At 49.6% G+C, this 21,730-nt stretch overlaps 1 protein-coding gene across 5 annotated transcripts in view; it reads right to left on the bottom strand.

Annotated features, from left to right (window-relative positions):
* The window catches only part of zeb2b (zinc finger E-box binding homeobox 2b), a 65,694-nt gene that overhangs the window by 41,191 nt on the left and 2,773 nt on the right, over positions 1 to 21,730 (bottom strand). For 3 of the 5 annotated variants that reach the window (XM_029839778.1, XM_029839779.1, XM_029839780.1), the window contains exon 3: positions 20,545 to 20,622. The exons of the other annotated variants lie outside the window; for them this stretch is intronic. In XM_029839778.1, coding sequence (XP_029695638.1) covers positions 20,545 to 20,622 — 78 coding nt within the window. The remainder of the gene's footprint in view (positions 1 to 20,544; positions 20,623 to 21,730) is intronic. 5 annotated transcript variants of the gene reach the window in all.

The following is a 21,730-nucleotide window of genomic DNA, read 5'->3' as shown; positions in this document are numbered from 1 at the left end:
GTAAATGCCCATTTCTTCACATGCGCAGCGACGGAGGCATTAAGCCAGTCACAGATTTCTGGAAGAATGGTGCACACAGTGGCGCTCTTTTTTCTACTTCACCCCTCTCTCTCTTTTCTCTGTCTTGTCCTGTTTTATTGCTCATCTCGGTGACAGCCGGCGACAGCGGCTGGCAGCGCCTGGCGTCTTCAAGGCAAACATTACAGCGAACCGTGAGCTGCAGGTGCACCAGGCTTGTAAACACGCGCTAATTATACCTTTACCAATAGCAGACAATAAGGTCACGGCAGCGACTGCTGCTCCGAACACCTGAAGACTGGGGTGCGTGGATCCCTGGCAAGGAACTTTCTCTTTAAACCGCTATGGCTTTAAAAAAAAAAAGAACTTACAGGGGCAAGTCGTTGTAGCTCACCTTTATGTCAGTTTTGGTCAGCAAATCTGTACATATCACCACAGAACCGTGGCGACGTGCTGTTCCCCGCCGCTATTTTATTCCAGCATTAGCTTGAAATTACGTTTCCGTCCGTAAAGTCGCAAAAATAATTCCCTACTGTTCGTTTTTTCCGGCGATCGATATCTGGTCCTGACTACTGCATGAGAAGCCAGGTTTCCCAGTCTGACTAGGGCAAAAGGGGCAAACAATTTCCACATGATCATGATCACCATTAATTATATTGGCTGTTGGTTCAATACTGTTTGTCCTGACTTTTTGAGTTATTAGTCGCCCAGACAGTAAATTATGTCAGGTAGCTCGCAAATCACACCTTGGGGCCAGCTGGGTCCGTTCAGCGTTGAGATGGCGGCGGGGGGAGGGGGAGCCTCCCGCATTGTCAGAGCACAGGGTGGAGGCGGTGGAGGGGCTGTGCCCGGCGAGCAGGCACATACATCAAAAGAACTGCCAAACAATTGTCTGTTTTTTTATTAATAAGCTGTGAATATTGCTGCCGGACAAGGCCAGCAGAAGTGCACAGCCAGCACTTTTGCTTTCACTCCGCTGATCCAGGTGTAGAATAGACCAGCTCTGGATGGAGGGGGGTATTTTTTCTGTGGCAGGAAGGGGCTTGTAAACCTGCCTCATCTGTCAGGTCTGAGGGCGCCTTTGTGGAGACACGGCAAAAGGTTTTCACCAGGTCACAAAGTGGGTTGATTTACTGGCTGATCCTGCTACATTTGTGGACTTTAAGGATCTCCGGGCAGGAATAATTCCATAAGTGTACAAATATGGCTGGAGAGTCAGTCTGTGTCTGAGGGTCAGATTCACTCCTGCACTTTGTTTAAGTATCTCTTTTTATTTGTCGGCGAGGCTAATCCTTTTTTTTTTTTTTTACAAGCTGTTAATATTGATTGCCGCTGTGGATGGAAGCGGGGCGGCTCAATCTCAATAACAGCATTCCATTATATGGCAGACGACAGCCATGCCGAGTGTGCACCTTCCATGCAGCCACGCATTTAGGGCATTATCAAATTGATAGTGACTCAAATTGATTTGGATAATGAAGGTCGCTGCACCTTGAAATATAATGGCCACTTATTGTAATTACCATCACAATTATCAAGGTCACCGCATCAAAAACAAAGGGGGCCGACATTGTGGCCGTGGCAATCCTGACAGGGCTTTATTACACAGCGCGGCGACAATGTTAAATATTATGACGATAAGTAGATGTGATAGGATGGGTTTAAGATGATGGGCGTCTGGGAGCACGTGCAGAAATCAGAGTTTTCATGAGAACTTCCACATAAAAGCATTCATTAGCATTCATTAGCACGCTAATTCCCAATGTTCCTCAAAGGTTCAGGGGCAGTGGGAATGAAATGTGAGGGGATTCTTGAAGGAAAATCTTGGATGGAGGGAAGAAGCAAACCCTTCCTGACGTGTCCTCCTCTGTGCCCTCTGCATGCTTTTTCCTGTCCAGGACGGTGTCAGAGAAAACAGGGGTGACATCCCAGAGCGACTCAACTGTCACGGCCGACACCTCGGCTACACCGCTCGCGAAATGAAATGCCTAGCATCCAGAGGAAACAGCGGGGATGTCTGTCTACTATCTGTGAGAATCAAACAACGTCGGAGAGTGTTTCCTTTCACACAGCCGAGTCTGCAATAAACCCTGTGGCCTTTGTTTCGGTACTGAGCAGAAGGATGACCTCAGCTTTGAAACAATAAAGGGCCTGTAATGGTCTCTCCGGGGGCCCGCCGCCTCAACTTTGTTTCTCCTCAATGTGTGTGCGCGTGCGTGTGTGTGTGTGTGTGTGTGTGTGTGTAGGGGGGGGTGCAACCCAGCTCAGGTTATAAACTTTTCCTGCTCTTTAAGCACCAAAATTGATGTTCAGGAAGTCCGAAGGGGAAGAAAAGAACTGGCAGCAGGACTCCTGTCAACAGGTGACGCCAGAAAGAGGAAAAAACTGCCCAACGTGAAAGATTCCAAATGAACGTGTGTGTCAGTGGTAACGGCGACGGCGGCGGAGGGCAAAAAGTGGGCGGAGGCATGGCAAACTGCTAAGAGGATCAAATATGGAAGCACAACAAAAGCCGTGTCACAGGGGCGTTGGAGTCACAAGTCTCCCCCCCCTCCCCCCTGCCACCCACCCCGTACCTCTAACCTCCTGTTACCACGACAGCACCCCGCCACAAAGACAGCTCCTGATATGACAAAGAACAAAACGGCGGACAGATGTAGGTATTGTCATGCAGAGTGCTCCCTCCTCCCTTCACCTCCTCCTCCTTCACCCAGAGAGAAGGAGGAGGAGGAGGAGGAGGAAAACAACCTCTGACGACTGATAAAAAGAAAGCAAACTGGTTGAAATTGACAAACCAAACTTTACTTTTGAATTAAGTCCTGTTAGCTCATCCAGGATTACGAAACAAGTTAAGGGAAGCGGGTTTGAGAACTCCTCAACGCCGTTCCGGCCTCACCGGGCCGACTCCCCTGGATGCCAGGCTAAAGAAGTTAGCGGCTCCTCTGGGCTCCAGGAGGCCAGCTGATGCATTGATCTGGTTTCAACATCAAACAGGTTCCTTATTTAGCGTGTTGGTAAACTGGGTGAGACTGCGCGCTCCCATTTCAATCTCAAATCGCTGTCACTGTTGGCTATTTTGACCGGCCGTGAAGTCACGGCTCAAGTATTGCACAAAGGTCGGCTACGCTCCGTCCGAGTCGGCAACACGTGTTTCAGACGTCCCTGCTGTGGTTTTTAAGAAGGATCTCAGAAGAGTGATCGAAGAATGATGCTGTAGAAAGGTTATCTTATTTTTAGATCAGCGCTATGTAGCCGGGGCAAGCAGACAGCACCAGAGCTGGGCATCTTCAGGTGTGGAGGTTCATCGGAGTGGGGTTGACCCATGTTTGAAGAAGGCTCACAGTGAAGCAGGGATGTATTATTACAGCTGGGAGACCAGTTGGATGGATTCAGACCAGATGGGGGCCTGAACACATCGCTGACCAAAATAGCCGCGACACCGTCTCGCCACATTCCTGAGGAGCAACATCTACGAGCTCACCGCAAGGTGAGGCTCAAGTCCACTCCAACATCACCTGACGGCTCCTTTGAGGTGCTCGGATAAGGAGTTACAATCTGTATTACACAGAAGAGGGAAAAGGCGGATCCAGCACCAAACGCGTGCTCCAAAATAACAAGTGACTTAACACGGTGGGAGTTCAGCCGGCCAGGGAGGTACCTTAAATTAGCCGGGGATTTAGCCTAATTGGTGAAAGTCATCTGCTCCGATGTTCACTGTGCTAAATCCCCCACCCCTGCTTTCCAGTCTGGGCTGAATTCTTGATGGTCTAACATCTCGGGCCGGCGGCGGGAACAAATGCAGAGCGGCAGGCCAATCTGACATGAGGCCCGTCTGAACGGCCCTAATGCGGGGTGGCAGCACGGGCCCCTTACTAAAGGAATCAATTAAGGTGGAAAAAAAAAGGTGACTACTGGATGCAGTCTCTGCTCTTTTATTCCTGGGAGGGAAGGGGAGGCATGGAGGGGAGGGGAGATCCCATGGGGGTTAACCCCCCCTACACACACACACACACACATATCAATGGCACCATTGTCACAAAACCACAAAGCTGCGAATTCAGCGACGCCTGATTTCAGGTTTACATGCTTGTTTCAGTGTCACTTGACTCCTGCACCCTTTAAACCTGTTGATGCCCCGCCCACTCTTTCTCCTTCACCTGTTTCTTGTGAAGAGACACATTCAGATTCAGTCCACACGTTCTTGGCGATAAGCTAAACGTCGAAGCAGCTGCACCTCGTCTCGGCTTCCTGATGAACTCACTCCTCCGCCCCAGACCAGGAGCCGCTTCCAGTCTGTCCTCTGCTCCTTAATTCCATCATTAACGTGCACCTTTATCACTTGCCACCAGAACTTCCAAATCTCTGGGAAAAGCATTTCATTCAGCTCTTTCTTGAATCGTTTAGCTGCCAGCTTGTTCGATTTCACTGGGTTACACCATATATCAAAGGCAGAGAGTCTTTACCAACAAAAAAGGTGCTGTTACACCTTAGCATCGACTTTAATCTCCGCCCCGAGGCACCAGACAAACTATTCTTTCCTCGGTGAGGCACCTTGCGTAAGATGTCGAAATCAGCTTACGACATGATCTTTTAAGAGCGCCGGCTCTTGTGTGCAGGTGTGAGCAGGGAACAGAAGAAGAAACGGCATTGTGCTAGGTGAAAGCCCCTCCACCGCCTGATCACACACGCTCGGATACACATAAACAAATCTGGGGAGCCAAGCTTAGCACATAACTCTTGTTTATGTCATTCAATTTAGCTGCAGCCGCGCAGCGATTCATTTTCATGATCAATTACAAAAGCTTGAGGCATGTGTAATGCATTTGGTCTGACAGGGCTGGGAAAGACTCAACCCTCTGAGAATACCTCCGATCGGCTAATTTCCCTAGTTTTCAGGATGTATTTGTTTGTATCCTCCCCCAGGGACACGCGGTTACCTACACCTTTGTCGCCAGCTGTTGTTTAGGAGACGGGAAGCAGAGTTTGAAATCAAAAAAGCAGCCAGGACGCCAACATCACCGGGGTGGCTGAGTTGATTGGGGCCGATAATCAATGAAAAACTTCTGATTTAATGGCTTTTCTGAATCCTGATCCCCCCCCACCTTTGACCCTCTTTTGTTTGATCTGACACCAGAGCCGATATATCATCCCCCCACCCCACCCCGCTGACATCTTATTAAATTCAAATATATCAGACTTCAGGCGTTAGCTGGCTTCTCTCTGATTCAGTGAAACCGGCGAGGTTAACAGGGGTGAAAGGTCAGCAGATCAGTCTAAAGTAAACAAAACGTAAGTTTGTCCTCCGCCACCCACCCCCCCCCCCCATTCTTTCCTCCAAACAGGTTGGATTTTATGAATCATGCTAGCTCCTCCAGGCAGCGCGCCGTGCGTCCCCGCAGCCTCCGCTCATATACAGGGAAAATTCATTTCAATATTTATCTCCATGAATATATATTTTTCCTCCTTTTGTGGCGTGGAAAAGAGGGAAAAAAGGGATCACAGAGCGAGTGTGGAGGTGGAGGTTGGAGGAGGGGGATCATCAGAGAGGGAAATTGTGCACAGCGGGATGAAAAATCATTGTGTTACCTCAGGTGAGAAATATTGTTGCTTTGCTTAAAAGTGGGCGCGCAGCGAGCTCCGTTATTATTAGAATGTTTAAATATTAATTCTTCTGCTGGGTAGTAAAGATGATGGAGTCAGTCTGCTTTTTTCCCTGCCGTGTTCCCACAATCACACACACACACACACACACACACACACACACACACACACACACACACACCTGCCTGGGCTTTTCTCCAAGGCGACTGTCAAAACTCAAACTGTGAATGAAAGTAATTATCACCCGATGCACCTGATCGTTTCATTCTGAAAAATGAGAGGGGGAGTTGGGGGGTGGGGGGGTGGGGGTGTTTGCCCAACAAAGCCAGGTGAGCTTTAGGAGGATCTTCAGGTGAAGAGGGAGCAAAGCAGAGTTCCTCTTGTTGTGTGGAAAAAGGCTCAAAGCCGGAGGCTTAAAGGTGGAATTAAGAGCACTGGAAACACTTGAGACTAAAATGGATAAAGTTCCGGGGGGGAGGCGGGTTGGGGACGGGAGAAAAATTGGATTCAGACAGGCTCAACTGGCTGGTTTCTACTGGGGCAGAGGGGATGGATGGAATGGTTATACTGGGATGGAGAGGACGGATGGACTGAGCCACCCAACCCACAAAAAACGGGATTTTTGTCACGAACGGGTCGTCGGCTCTGGTCTCATCGCCCTGAACGAGCCGACCGTGGTGGCGAGGCGAATGAACCCAGGGGCCACGAGGACAAAAGCCGGCGACAGACCTTGAGGTGCAAGACAGTGATGTCACTCACTCATGCCCCTGCCCACACGCACTACCCCGGCCCCCCCCCCGCCCCACCTGACGGTGATTGCGAGGCATGTTGGAGCCACTCATGCAGGAGGAGCAATACACAAGTTGGGTGTACATCCACTTTAAAAGCTCATCAGGCGCAGACTCTGCTTGTAGGAAATACCTTATTCATGACGGAGCCTGTCGAGGCATAGGTAATTACTGGAATCAAGGTGGCCTCGCAAATGTTTAAACCTACAAGGACCGGGAGAGCGCATGAATTATGCAAAATCATTTGCATCTAAATTTTTTAAGTGTGCTTTATTGGAGAAAAAAACCAAAAACCTGGGCTTCGATTAAACTTTGATGAGCGAGAGCGGGCACGCACGTCAAAACCTCCTCGTACCCAGAAATTATTTAGAAAGGCGATAAAGGGGGCAGAGGAGAGCCAGAGGTAGTGCCAATAAATAATAATTAAGATTGAGGGGGGACTACAGCAACCCCGCCGTCTAGAGGACGGCGCGAGGAGCATCGGCCGCCACCAAACAGGTTGCAACCGCACTCTTACATTTGAGCATCTTGTTCGGAGGGTGTTCTCCACCCCTCCGTCCTCCAAGTGCACACACGTACACAAGTTTTTACAGCTTCCAGGCCTGAATATTCATGAGGATGTGTTGTTTCAGTGTCCAACCCCCCCCTCCCCCCCGTCATTACAGCCGAGGAATTCGCTGGGAATGTGAGGACGTGTTTACATGGAGGAGGAGAGCGAGCGCTTACCTGTGTCGGAGAGGCGGCGAGCGGCAAGTCAGGACCCAAAAGAGAGAGAGAGCAGAGAGACCAATGAATACATGAATGCATTAGGAGCTTTCAGAGTCCCACAATGATCATTTCATCATATTTAAGTTCAGCGCGCGCGCACACACACACACACACACACACACACACACACAGTGCCCTCCCTTTGTTAAACAAACCATACATCCCTGCTCTGTCTCTATGTGCTCAGCCTGGACTGGGAGGTGATGGAGGAGTGGTGGGGGTGCGTTTTTAAAGGGAGGTTGGAAACAAAGGTCCCTCCTGAGGCTGGCCTCCTCCTCCACCACCTCCACCACCCCCTTACCCTCCCTCTGCCCGGAGGATCACCTAGTCCTGGGCTACCCTGCTCCACTTTTCCCACGCTAACCTCCGGCCTCATTTGCATCCCCTGCTGCCCCTCGGAGCGATTATTTTCAGGTGAGCTGCTCTCTATAGAGGGGCCTAGCTTAACAGTGTGTGTGTTTATATCCTGAGGTCGGTGTGTGTGTGTATGTGTATGTGTTCGTCCACCCCCCGATCCTGCTCTTAATTACGACTGACTGGCACCAGACACAATTGCCCCCTTGATTTGTCAGTTTGCCTCCCCCCCCTGCCTCCCCACCCCTGCAGCCCGCGGTGACCCGAATCATCTCCCAGCAGCTGGAGGAGGACAACATGGCGTGCTGATGACGGCGAGCACAGAGACACTGCTCCAACTGTCACAACAGAGCTCTACTGTATCAGCTCGTCCAATCAAATGCAAAGCTTCACTTCGGAGGAGAGTGTCTCCGAACGTGACATTCCCGATTGTTCACATTTCACCGACCTTTCATTTACGTTATTATTCACCACTGCGCAGCGCCATGCTAACAATGTGCTAATTTTACCCAACGATCCTCCATTTTACAACATGTCAATGTTCTCGAGCTTCCTGTTACCGTTGTTAGTGGTGAATAGACCTGGCCAAATCGTGCTTGGTTAGATTATGTTTCCGTATGCTAGCTTTCTCATTGTTAGATTATGTTTCCGTATGCTAGCTTTCTCATTGTTAGATTATGTTTCCGTATGCTAGCTTTCTCATTGTTAGATTATGTTTCTGCATGCTAGCTTTCTCATTGTGAGCCTTTTTGCAGGGCAGTACGTGTTAATGTTTTTTTTTGGTTTTTTTTAACTAGGCCTTTTATTTGGATTTCTTTTCCTATTCTTTGTTTTGGGCAAAAACTTTAAAAAAATAAAATAAAAAAAAAGTTAAAATGTAGAACAAAGGCTTTCCAGTGACCGTGCACCAACTGTGCTACTTACCAACAGAACTGCTGAACTTTTTGTTCTAAAGTTAAAAGCGAACTTGAGTTTCGCTGATGAAACTGGTGACGTTGAGGATAAATCCGTGTACATCCTCTGTACCAGCAGCTTCCTTCTCAGTGCTAAATCCACCTAATAAACCGACCTGAACGGCGTCAGTGTCTCATTCCTCCTACTGAGCGACGCAAAGCCACTGATCTTTCACCCAGCTGGCAGAACATTGTTTGTCCTCTTACATTTGTGAGCCGCACACATAACTACACCTTATTATTTCATATCAGGAGCTCCGGACTTTCAGCTGCAGCAAGGGGTGGGGGTGGCGCTACAAGGAAGCAAACACACTAATATAATTGTCAGAGGTTCCGTCCCTCCCTGTCTCAGAGCGAAGCCCCTGCGTTCACACAGAAGGGTAATTATCCTGTATCCGAAAGAGAGGATGCGAACATCTCTGGTTCTGATTAGAGGGGACAGGAGACGAGCATCAGCTCCCCTCTGCAAGTTTGGGGGGAGGGTGCACCTTTCCCCGTCCAAACGATGTCTGCCAGCCACGACCGTGGGAGGAAGCGGCGGCCAAAGGTGCTCAGATAAAGAGAGTTAAACGCCCCAAGTATCCCAGTGTGGATGCGGCCGTAATCGGGAGATCAAAGACATCAAAGCAAACTGGAAAGGCTTGCCAAACTGACCGAAATTTAGTGTTCCAACTGTCTTTGAAGGTAAAGGGGAAGGAAGTTCACTGACAGCTCAGATACCTGAGCTGGCTCTCCTGGGCAGATGGAGGAGAGGGTTCAAGGGCGGAGAAGGTTCCTCTGGTTGCGTAAAAGCCCTGAAGGTGATCACCCTTACTCAATTTGTGGAAATTATCCCTGCAGCCCCCCCAAAACAGCTAACCTATCAGCGGTTACTCCTCCTTCATTCTATTTCATTTATGAATTACAAGGAAAGATGCCATTATATATTATTAATTCTCTGCTGTTGCTTTGGCTGCGGCTGCCACGGCGGTGAGCTGCGGATGTCGGTGGCGGTGTAATTACGTTCTGGCCGGGCAGCCATCCGTTTCCTTTCAAAAATTTACAGGATTCTTAATCACGTTGCTCATTTGGGTGCACGGCGGCGGGGACGGCGAAACACAAACAGGGGGGCAAGTCTGTTTGCACGGGAACACCTGCTTAGCATTGATAGCAGATGTCAGTCAGTGAGCCGAACAAGGGAGGGAAAAAAAAAACAAGGCAGGAAGGGGAGGGTTGGAATTAAAAATGCAAGCATCACCAACTTCTTATTATTTACTTACTCCGGAAAAATGAACTACTGGAAAATCCTGGCAACTAGCGGGGAGCGATTGTACTTCTTCCCCTCCTCCCCGTCCCTTCTGTCCGTCTCTTCTTCTGTGTTTAACCTTTCCCTCTTGACGCTCCTCCCTCGTTCCCCCGGACGCCACCACGCCGGAGTCTCGTGTTTCTGTCCGTTTGCATCAGTCGTCGCTGCATTATTCATTTGCATTATATCGCAGGATGCTAATTAAATGTAGCTCAGGATGTATTTAAAAGAAACGTGAATATTTTAGAAGGAATCGTGGGATGCTTAATCCCCCCCCCCCCCCCCCCCAAAAAAAGAAAAAATCTGCTCTTTGTAATAACAGCAGCAGCAGTGCTGAGCCAACAGCTGCATCCACAAACATGTTCTGATGCCACCGCCCTGACGGGGATATCTGACACCTCTGAGACGTACACTTCCTCGAAATCTGGCCGGCTAAAATGGACACCGATGACCTTTGACTGGCAGACCGACAATGTTGACTTCATATGAGAGACGGAGGACGGGCGAGGAAGAACTGCCCTCAGACTGCAGTAGCTTAGCATGAAGACGAAGATAAGCCTGAGAAACATTTGTGAGTACGAACAATCAACCTGGTGGGGGCGTGTCTAAGGTGAGTCAAGACCCGCCTCTTTTCAGGGCGGTTCAGAGACTTAGAGCTGGTGAAACCTCAGCTCCTCACAATAATCTGACATGTCTTAACTGAACACGCCACTTTCAGCCGGGGGCTTGATGTCTTCTTTGCGCTAAATCTCGAATAGGAAGTGCTAACCGTTAGCCGGCTCCTGGAAAAAATCACCTGAAACGGCGCTTTTTTTTTTTCCCCTCCCTGAGCTGAAGATGGATGGCAGCAGCGGCAGAAAGGAGGGAGGAGAAGAGGAAGAGAGTAGCAGAGACAGGCGGAGAGGCGCAGCGATGAGCTGTGCCTTTAATGCCCATCTGGCCCAGAGATGTAATAAAATTGACATATTGATTCCTTTGAATTTACGAATGCCTGTTTCATAAACTCCCATTTCCAAAGCCGAGGCCTCTTTAGAGCGCTGTCATTTTTCCCCCAAATGGATCAATTATGTGCCCACGTAATCCTGTTACCTGAGAAACCCACGCATACTTCTCCCATTTGCAGTGCTTCAGCGGGTGCACACTCACATTATGTGCACATAAACAAACTGCAGCTTTCCTTTTTTGTCTACATAAATGTGCGTCTGCCCTCCCTCCCCTCCCAATATTGGCGGTTCCGCCCCCTCCACGCCTGAGGTCTCTCCTCTGCATCTTTGGTCGCTGAACTTGTAAAAATCCCCGAACAACCTTAAATTCTGCCACTGAATCGACCATTAAAGACGCAGACCTGCCGCAGCATCGATTTCATTGACGGGTGTCGGCAGCACGTTGCAGGACTGTGCACGAGGGCTTCTCGTGCACCGCAGGGTAAACACTGAGAGACAGAGGAAGACAATCATCCAGCCGGTGGTCAGAGCTCGCCCAAGGTCACAAATCGCACCGAAAACACCAGGAATGTCTTAAAACACACAGAAGAGCATTTTCTAAAAATACTGCGGCCTTCAGCTGATGCTTTTATGGTGCTGATGACATTTGTGCCGTGTGGGCGCCACTTTTGGGTCTGGAACGATCTTAAAACTCTTTCCAGAGGACGACGGCGTTCTTCCATCCTCTGGTCGACAGGATGAGTCACTCCGCTGGGTTCTGTGAAAACACCGGCTCCTCTCCAGGAATCCGCCCGGTGTCGCCGGCCTCGCCGGCTCGACCTCCCGACCCGGGGAAGCCGGTGCGTGGTAACGGCGCACGAGCGCCGGTCACGGGTCAGAACTTTGGAGTGTCAACGGTGAGCAGCCCGAGAGGGGGGCTGTCAGGTGGAACGGAGATGTGAGGAGAGCGACAGCGGCGCCGACACTGGCGCTCCCACCGAGCAGCTGGATATCTGTTTTACTATCTCACATTGTTGTAAAACTGAGCAGGAGACAGGCGGGGGGGTGGGGGTGGGGGTGGGGGGAGGTGGGGGGGAGGATCAGTCCTCGATCTGATTTTCCACACTCCGGCGAGCTACAAGCAGCTCAGTTACACTACACTTGCACTGAACAATCAGGCTGGCGAAGGTTCACAAAAAGGACGGAATACCTTGTCACTTACCGCCTGACCTGTTCAGCGGAGTGACTCGGCCGAGGGAGGAGAGACGGAATAATGACGGAGGAGGCCCGGACCAGAGCGAGGACTGGGGACGAGGGACGAGGACGAGGGGCGAGGGACGAGGACGAGGGAGCGGCGAGCAGCGTTCCCACTGCTGAAGCCTCGCTGCGACATGACGCTCTCTCCCAAACGTTACCCAGGATTTAAAAACCAGGACGGCCGCGAACTCGGCTCACGTGTCAGCGGCACCGCTTGCCGCAGCTTTGAGTCTCTTAAAAAGTGGAGGGGGGGGGTAAAGTGCTGCTCACTGGACTTAATCGAAAAGAAAAAGGCCCCAGTCGGGATGAAAGGTTGACGGAGGAACTCTCAGCAAATTGGCTTTTCTTCTTCTTCTGTCTTTTCCTGTTAATATGAAACTGACTTCAGCCTCAGTGTTGTAGCAGCTGAACGACCTCTGACCTTCCACACCCCTCCCCGGTGGAGACTTGCCAGGTTGTCCAAGAAAATTCACAAATGATCCGGACAAATCTGGGAGTGTTCCTGCCGCTCCTCGGCCCTCAGGAACCAGCACGGCCTCGGTTTGTTGTTAACTTTCTCATGTTGACACCTCACAGTGGAAATTTTGTAATTTCCGTTTAATCCTCCCATATTTGAAGAAGTGAGACTAGAGGAAATCCATTTACCGATGCTACCAACCTATTTTAAAGTAGTTTAGCGGAAAAGGGAAGGAAAGACAATGAGAGAAGTCATCAGAATTCACTAATCAGCTCTTTTTTTTGGTTTCTAACGAGACCAATGATACAAAAGCAGCTTTTATTTTCATGTCCTGACCACCGGACTTCAGCCATCCTCGTGTTCCTGATCCCACACTGAACCTCCCAGAACTGCACGATTTATCTCTCGCGTGTGGGGAGCAGTGTGCTTTCACACCTGGATAAACCTCTGCTTCCTGATCGCTTCCTGTCTGCTTCCCCGTGCGGGAAGAGCTCTGTTGTGCTGGGAGCCCGAACGAATGCCAAACAGCTTCAATATTTTCCAAACAGCCTCACCTGCATGCTGCAAACGCAGGGGGGAGACGGGGGGGGGGGGGGGGGGGGGGGGAGTGCAATCTCTCTTGTTGCACATACTCCTCAGCTCCCCCTTTATAAATTACCTCATCAGTGAGTGAAATTAACACTGATTCTTGCAGGCAATTTCTCAATTTCCAATGCTAATTAGCTTTTTCTCTTTACTTTTAAATTCTGTAGCACCTGTTTAGGGGGAAGACATGTTAGGCGGCGCGCACGCATTTAATCACAATTTTAATTAACCGTCCCCGTAGATGTGAAAGAGAAGTAATTATAATGCAGATGAATGATGATTTTTCCACATTAAATTGTTTTGTTTCTTGGTTATGTTGATTGCATAAATACTGCCGCTGCTCAGTTTTTATCTACTGTAATTTCGTAATTGTTTTACCCAAAAAAAAAAGAGAGAGAGAAAGCGTTTGTGTAGCCCGAGTTTGCAGGTTGACAAATTGCTTAATTTGGTTAACCCGTTAATGGCAGAGACAGCAGGCGTAGCCAGGATGCGTCGGGTTTTATTCGCTCTCTCTGCCCGTCGGCATTTCTCTTTTGACCTTAACAAAGTATTGTGAAGAATCAAAGTCATCCCTCGCTCCGTCTATCAGCCTCGGCATTTAACTGCCGAGCAAATGAAAGCACAGATGGGCGCTACAGGAACCGACTCATAATCTTTACGCGCTCGTGAAAATATCATTTGATTCAATGACGGCGCTTTTCGACCCACTTTACGGCCCTCGTTTCCTGAAACTTCGCAGTTGCGTCGCCGATAGTCTGTAAAAGTTCCACACACAGAACAGCCAATGAAACGCTGGCATTAGCACATCGCCATCGAGGGGGCACGTGCTTGAATTCGGTTGTGAAATTTAAGAAGCAATTAAAGATGGTGGGGGAAAAGACGAAGAGCGAAGACAAACATCAGGTAAATCAAAGCGACCAAAACAACTGTTCAAACTTTTTGAGAGGTGCTGAGGTTCTAAACTGATCAGACACTTCTGAACAACATGACTTCACGAGGAGAACGTAGACGACACCATTCGTCCTCCAGCTTTTCTGGCTCATTTTACACAACAATTCAGCGAAGTTCAATGATTCAGTTTCGGGATCCATTTTTCCATCCGATCCAATGAAAACTAGCAATAGCAGGAGCTGATTTCTCTTCGATACTCCGAGAATCTTGGTTTTATTACGAGCAAGCAATCATTTTTATTTTAAAGGCACTTTAAGATTAAAATCCCCAGACTGAAATTTTGGGATAAGGTCAGTTTTTGTTTTGGCCTGCAAAGACCGCCGCAGATGAAAACTCCCAGAATGCTCCTGTGCTGGGTCCTCCACCCTCTGCAGCCCCCAGCAGCACTCATTCTCTAATCCCACTGAGCGCTGCTTTCAGTTTGCCCAAAGACCGTGCAGGGGAACTCCAACGGACCAGACACACACACACACACACACACACACACACACACACACAAACACACACACACACACAAACGCAGGCAGTATAAAATTGATCCGGTCATCGTTGGTGTAAGTGGTGTTGATCGACGTGAGCTGTTCCATTTCTAAAGTAAACCCCAAATGCGTTTTCTTTCGCCGCGGCGTTCTGAAAATAGAAGAATGAGGAATAAGTGCAGCTTCCTCAATCTCTCTGAATCACTCTGCTACCAGCAAAGCTGCAGTTTTTTTTTTAATGGATCTTCCTTAAATTCTCCCGAGGTGAAAAGAAGAAGCTCCTCTTTGAATGTTAGCGGTGATTGGCTGGAGGTAAACAGAGCATTAAATCCTGCAGAACTGCGTCAGGGCCAACACGGAGCCGGGACAATGGCCCGGCCCGGCATCTCCCAGCCTTTGTTCTCGGCTTAACAAAACTCTGCCGTCACACCGTTTTACCTCAATGCTGCCCCTGTCGAAACGGCCATCAGCCCATCAGAGCACATGCAAAGCTGAGGGAGGAGAGGCGTGGCGGGGGGAGGCAGGGAGAAGAAAGATTAAGACAGAAGGAGGGAGGATGGCAAAGAAGTGAAAAGAAAGAAGATAGGAGCAGAGAGAAAGGTGTGAAAGAAAATCCTCCACGGCTGTTAAAAACAGTGCACACTCAGAAATGAATAAAAACAACCTTAATCAGAGTAAATGGGGTGGGGAAGGGGGGGGGGGGGGTCGCTGTGACGTCGCAGCGACAGAACTGGAGCAGCCACATTCAATAAAAGTTTCATCGCAAAGTCCTCGCCGTGCGCCCCTTCACCCCCGCCCCCACCCCCCCCACCAGAGCAGGACGGCAGGAGGAAAGGCCAAAGGCTTCCCGTTAACGCTGAGTCCACCGCTTGATAAAAGGAGAACAAGAAATGCAACATTTGCAGACGCTAATGCAGCGAACCGCTGACATGTCTCCACCTCTGACCCGGGACAGTTCCAGCCACACCGAGTCCTGACCCGACACCGCTTGGATGCGGCCTGGTTGGACACGTCCCTACTGGCGTTGTCGCGCCCCTTAGCTTCCGCTGCGGCCGTCAGCACGGGCGCGAACTGCAGATGTGCCCGTCTGCTGCCATCATAATAAAATCAGAGTCATGGCGGACATTAAGCCCGGCTGGCTCATTTGTGAGACGGCTGAAAAGGTAGCATAAATGAATATTTCATTACCTTAATTACTAAGGAATACTCCTTTCCGCCAGTGGTGGAATGAGTGTTGCTGTTACTAATTATGAAAAGTAATAACATTATGGGATGCTGTGATTGCCAGTTTAGGAGGCAGCGGTGGCGGTTGGCTGCTGAGAAACATACGGAAGGCGCCTGGATGGAGCGCCGCTGCTGCTCTGTACGGGCGGGAACGCTTGTGGAGCAGGGCGTTTTGGACACGCGGAGCTGCGCGCAGCACATTTGCATCCTTTGATTCCGCACACCTTTTGTCCGTTATTCACCTCTGCAGCCCGCGGACACGTCCCATTTCTCAGCCCGTAATGTACGACCGCTGATAAGGTCTTGAGGGGGGAGTGTGAGAAAAGATTCAGAGTACAAGGTCTGCTTTGATGGACATGCTAATTCCAATACCCCTAAGTAGTAAGAATAACAAAGTGGTGGGGACTTTATCTGAGGAATGCTGAAGCAAGACGGCCAGGCGATAAGGAAGTAGCTTCCCCTGGGTGGGGGGAGAAGTAATTAGAGCGGGCCGACTGACGGGTGGGATGGATGAAAGTAGAGGAAGGCAGAAACAACTTCTGGCTGAACTGGAACAGCATCCAGCTCCGACACTGATCGTAAACAGGAATAAAAAGGTGAGACACAGAATCACCACCTGATGTGGAATTTACTTACACATACAGTATATGCTCTAATGCAGAGGTGGTGTGTTTTTGATTTGATTTGAATTCATGTGAAAATCCGAACGGGTTTTGCTAAACATCTGGAGAGTTGCATCTTAACGCTGAAAACAAATGTGATGCAAAAAAATGAAGTTGCTGCAGGTCCGCGAGTCATACGGGAACGCCCTGGATCAGAGAGGCTGAGTCACGGGATCTAATCTGGGTCTTGGATCTGACCTACAACGTTTGTAGGTCAGGAAACACTCAGCAGCTCCAGCCGCCCTCACGTTGAGACATCGTCAATAAGACCCCAAACTAAGGTTCTGCAGGAGCTGGGGTAGCATGTCGCCGTGATTATCACCCTTCATCTCTACCTGAGAAGGTGTTTGTTTGACAGCGGCGGGACACCAGAGTTCAGGGGGGGAAGGGGGGGGGGGGGTCTCTCTCCGCCGTCACTACTCATTAACACGTGACTTTACCTCTCAGAGTTTTGCTTCACATGTCGACTGACTGCAGCACAGATGACATTTGAAGGAGAAGATGTGACCCTGAACACACACACACACACACACACACATGCGAGTGCACCTCGTCTCCATGTTTGAGCTCTCCTTGACTCACTTTTGCCAAAGGTTAAATGTATTTGGGAATAACAACGAGGCAGGAGCGTAATTTTTGACCATTTCCTCTTTTCCCAGCAGCCTCCAGTTAGGAAGGTGCTTGATCAACGGCGAGATGAAAGCCTGGAAGTGAACGAAGATTTGTGCAACCGCAAAATGACCTAATTTCATCCTAATCTCGCCTGGCAATCGGCTGCAATTAAAGCGAGATAGCACATCTGAATTTACTTCCACGCAGGGCTGGGTGGGGAGCGGCGGAGGGAGGGGGTAGGGAAGAGAGGGGCGCACTTAGGTGGCAAAGACAGAGAGGGAGAAGCGGGACGCCTCCTGAATAATGAACCGCAGTAAGAGAAGCGAGCACTGATCAAATAGCATGTTCTATAATGCTGAATGAAAGGTAGAGCGGCGGGCGGCAAAAGAGGGGGAAAAGGGTCGCCGTTTCCAGATGTCACCACACCCTAATCTGCCGATCTGTTATTGATTGTTCCACGCAGCCTCGGCCTTGCCAGGAGAGCTCTTCCACCCGACAATCAAACATACATCAAAGTGTGTGGGTGCGTGTGTGCGTGTGTGTGTGTGTGTGTTTCTGAATGTGCCCACATCTCCGTGTTCAGAACTGGAAGTAGCTTCCAACCCTTTCGCTCTGCAGCATCATCTCTATAGCAAAAACAAGCCTTTCATGAGCGCCCGCTGTCGCTTCTATATGTTGTGTTTCTTTTCATGAGCGGGCAGATTTATGGTGGATGTCACACACGCGCTGGACCCAGCTGTGCCGCATTTCTTCTCTCGATCTGATCTTTATCTGCGTCTTTGTTGCTAGATTAAGATGCGAGCCTGTTTGCTGAAAGCAAAGATCCGACTGTGGCGAGTTCCCCGAACATGACAGATAACGCGCCATAAAGAGGACAAATGGTGCGATCGGGCTCAAACAAACAGTGAAACATTTTTTAAAAAACCTCCTCTGAAGCCACATTTCACACCCGTGGTCCACATGCACACATTGTTCCTGAAGGTGTCCTCAAACTTGTTTCTCGCCTCCGCCGCCGCTGCTGCTGTTCACTTCGGAAAGTTTACACCTGCTCAGCAACCTGTCGTCTGTCGCGCCCAGACTCCCTCGCAAAAGTCGACACAAACGTAGGGAGAAAGTCGCAGCCGAGACGCGACGCAGTGACTGAATAAGTGCAAACAGCAGGAAGAGATGGAAGGGATGAGGCCCGAATAAAGACTTTGCATTTTCACGCGAGGGAGACTCAAATGAGGCATGATATTTCCAAACGCATCCCCTCCCAATCGCATACGCCATGCATAAAACATGCCGGCTTAGCGTAAAGAGTGTACACACGTAAATGAAAAGTCCAAATGCATGCGATTATTTGCCGGACCACTGAAGTTTCAATTTCTGTGTTTGCTTTCTTTTCTTATTTGTCAAAATTGCAGAGAGAAAGAAAGAAAAAAAACAGACGCGAAAAAACAAGGCACAAAAACAGAAAACAAGCAGAAAGGCGTGAAATAAAGTCAGGCAACCAGGAGAAAAACATCTGACTACAACTTTAGTTAGCGTGTCGCACAAAGAGGAGGGGGTTGATACAACCTGTCAAATCTAGGGAGGAGGAGGTGATGGAGGGAGGTGGGGAGGCTCTGACAGGCAGAACGCTGCCACCTTCGAGTCTGTCCCCTCCGCTTCATCACTCTCCATCTCGGAGCAAGAAGAACCTCACAGGAGCTCATCCACACGGCTCGAGCCGAATTAGCTCAATTAAACGTCGCTATCGTGAAGATGCGATCACGGAAGCTCTCGGAGCAACAGTTCATTAAAAAAAACATGGCCTCTGCCAAAACGGGCACCCGGAATGTCACACTGTTTACAGACGATACCTCGTTATTGCCGTTTAAACATAAAGGGAAGTCACAGGGACAGAGTTGGCTCGCGATTGGCTGATTCATGCCTGGGTGTTAGTCAGGCAACGGCTCTTGGCAGGAGCGGTGTGTGTGTGTGTGTGTGTGTGTGTGTGTGTGTGCATCACCTCTAATACACCGCAAGTTCTGCATGGGGCCCCGACAGGAGCGAGCTACATTTCAGACATTTACACCAAATTCAGAAACAGCCAAAGCACAAATATAATACCGGTTTAGATTCCATGAAATCCTGATTACAGTCCGTTCGCATCAGATTCAGGCAGCCCCGTCGCGCTTCTAAGAGCTGAAGACCCAAGCACGATAGCAGGTCTGCAGCGCCACCACCCACTGATCCGCCGCATCAACCTCACGAGTGTTCTGGAAACACGATCCACGCCACGTTGGCGTTAAACACTCATTATCAAAATCACGTTAAACTGCGACCTTCACATAAATAAAACCCCAATAAAATTCAGCTGTGACGGCATTTTTACAGCTACTTTGAGAACAATTAACCTGCTAACTTTCTTCTAAATATTACGGATTTGGGAATTCTGGGCAAAGAGGCGGGTCCCCGAGAAGCAAAGAGTTAAGACCGAGTTTGACCAAAAACACGGGGGTTGACATCACGGCCGGAATTATTCACAAACTCTATGAACAAAAGGTCTCTTTTGCAAACAGACCCCCCCTCCCGCATAGACACACACACACACACACACACACACATCAGTGTCCAAAGGTGTTTGCTGAAGTAAATCTGCCTAAATCCTGCGCAGCTTGGCCAGGGAGGGAAGGTGTACCGATAATCCCTCTTCTTAACCAAAAAGGAAAAAAGTTCTGGGTGAGGAAAAGAAAGGAAGCTGGAATCCACATCACATGATGCCATTTAAAGAGACCCCCACTCCCCACAGCTTCCCCATCTTTGCTTAGGATTTGCATACATCCAGCCTGGGAATGAGATGATGAAGATATCGAAGCATCCGAGTGTGTAGGGTTGTCGGGAACGTCAGCGGCGAGGCTGCACGTCGGATATTTGGTCAATTTGAGATGGAGCCACCATGAAAATGTAACAATCTCTCGCGATGAACGGATGGAACATCGCACACGGACCACACCAACGCTTTTCATGGCTGCACCAGAGCCCGCTAACATTTAATAAGGTGAACGGAATATTCCAGATAAAATATCTCAGACGCGTGCGCTACGCCGACACTTGAATCAGTGTGGTTTTGTCATTTTGGTCGCCTGTGTTGACGGCAGGTTCAGAGTTGTCAGGGCACCTGCTCCACACTCTGCAGCCCCGGCAGACAGAGCCGGGCCATCTTGTAACACTATCTGTGTGTGGGGGTGCCGGGGTCCCTGCTCTAGTAGAGAAGCTATAAAAGGCTTGTAACCAGGGGACGACCAACAAACAACCACAAACACCCCAGTTATTCCTCTCCACCACACACCCACCCTTTACTGCCTCTATTTTTTCCCTCTTTCCTTCCTCTCCTCTTTTCTCTCTCTCTCTCTCTCTCTCCCCCCCCCCTTTTCATCTCCCTTTTTTCTGATGTTGAATGCAAATGCACGGCCCTGCTGCTGGCGGCGAAAGGGGGCTGAATTGTGATTAAGAGGGAGAAGAAGGAAGAAGGAGAAGAAGAAGAGAGCTGCTTTTTTTCTTTTGTTCTCCCCCCGGGGGATGTTTACCAGGGGAGACACGGCGGATCAGATATGAAAGGCATTCAGGTCAGCATTGATGTGAGCGAAAGTGAAATCGTACCTAAGGCATTCCAAAGACCCGCGGTGTCAGGGGTCCGGGCCGAGTGTGTGTTCTGTGGCCGCCAGGCGAACAAAATATCTTCACACAGGCACGACGGCGGACGGAGGGAAAAAAGATAAAAATGTGTCAAAAATGCTTTTGGTTTTCCAAGCGGACGGAGGTGACGGAGATGATCATTAACAATTTTCTTATTTTAGACAGAAATGCGTGTGTGGAGGGGTGGGAGTCCTCAAGCACCCGATATAATATCTGCTTTTATCTGCCTTATCAAAGAGCCTAAATGTGTGTGGAGCTTCACTCCTGATTTCATTCCTTATTTAATTCCTTTGAAAGGACATATTAGAGGAATGGAGCATGGTGGTCGCATCCAACTCCGAATGAAACAGAATCATGTGAATTTCCGCAGGCCTTCTGGGTTTTATCGGACAGATCGAATAAAATAAATAAGACAGCATCACCCATGGGGGGAGCGTCCGCTCACACTGTCACACAGGCCAGACGCCCAAAATCCCGACCACCTCGGAAACGTCTGTCCCTTTTTCTATGCCCAGCCATCGACACCTCAGGAAATAACCAGAGGCCTCACGGAGACGCTGCGGGGACGTAACCAATACGACCAAATAATCCCCCAAATTCACCCCCAACTGCTCAGGAGAGCAAGTGTCGCCAACACACACACACACACACACACACACACACACACACACACACACACACACACACACACACACACTCACGCACATGCTCCGCTCCACTCTGGACAATACGAACATGTAAATGAAACACTCAATTCTTCTCCTTCTCACACTCATTTTGCATAGTGGTAAAATCTGGGAGGAGCTGGGGGAGGAAGACAGGGAGCAACTTGTCTTCCCCCTCCCCGCTCACCCTGACTCACCCACCAAACCCTGATCCTGCCCCCCCCATTTTCTGCTCAACTTTGGAAAAAAGCAGAGGAATAATAGAAGTGGACAAATTGTTCGGACTGGCAGAAATGTGGCATTGTCCAGTCCCCAACACACACACACACACACACACACACACACACGCACAGCTTCAGCATGAACGTGTGATAGGCCAAATAATCACATTCAGGCTGTTGTATCAAACTCCAGCAGCCAGAGACTCTCTCTCCTCCTCTGCTGTCCCAGATTATGTAATCCTGCCGCTTTTCTCAGGGTCCATC

This window comes from Takifugu rubripes, chromosome 8 (assembly GCF_901000725.2).
Source record: "Takifugu rubripes chromosome 8, fTakRub1.2, whole genome shotgun sequence".
In the NCBI taxonomy this organism is placed as follows: Eukaryota; Metazoa; Chordata; class Actinopteri; order Tetraodontiformes; family Tetraodontidae; genus Takifugu; species Takifugu rubripes.
This window is presented reverse-complemented; position numbering and strand designations above follow the sequence as displayed.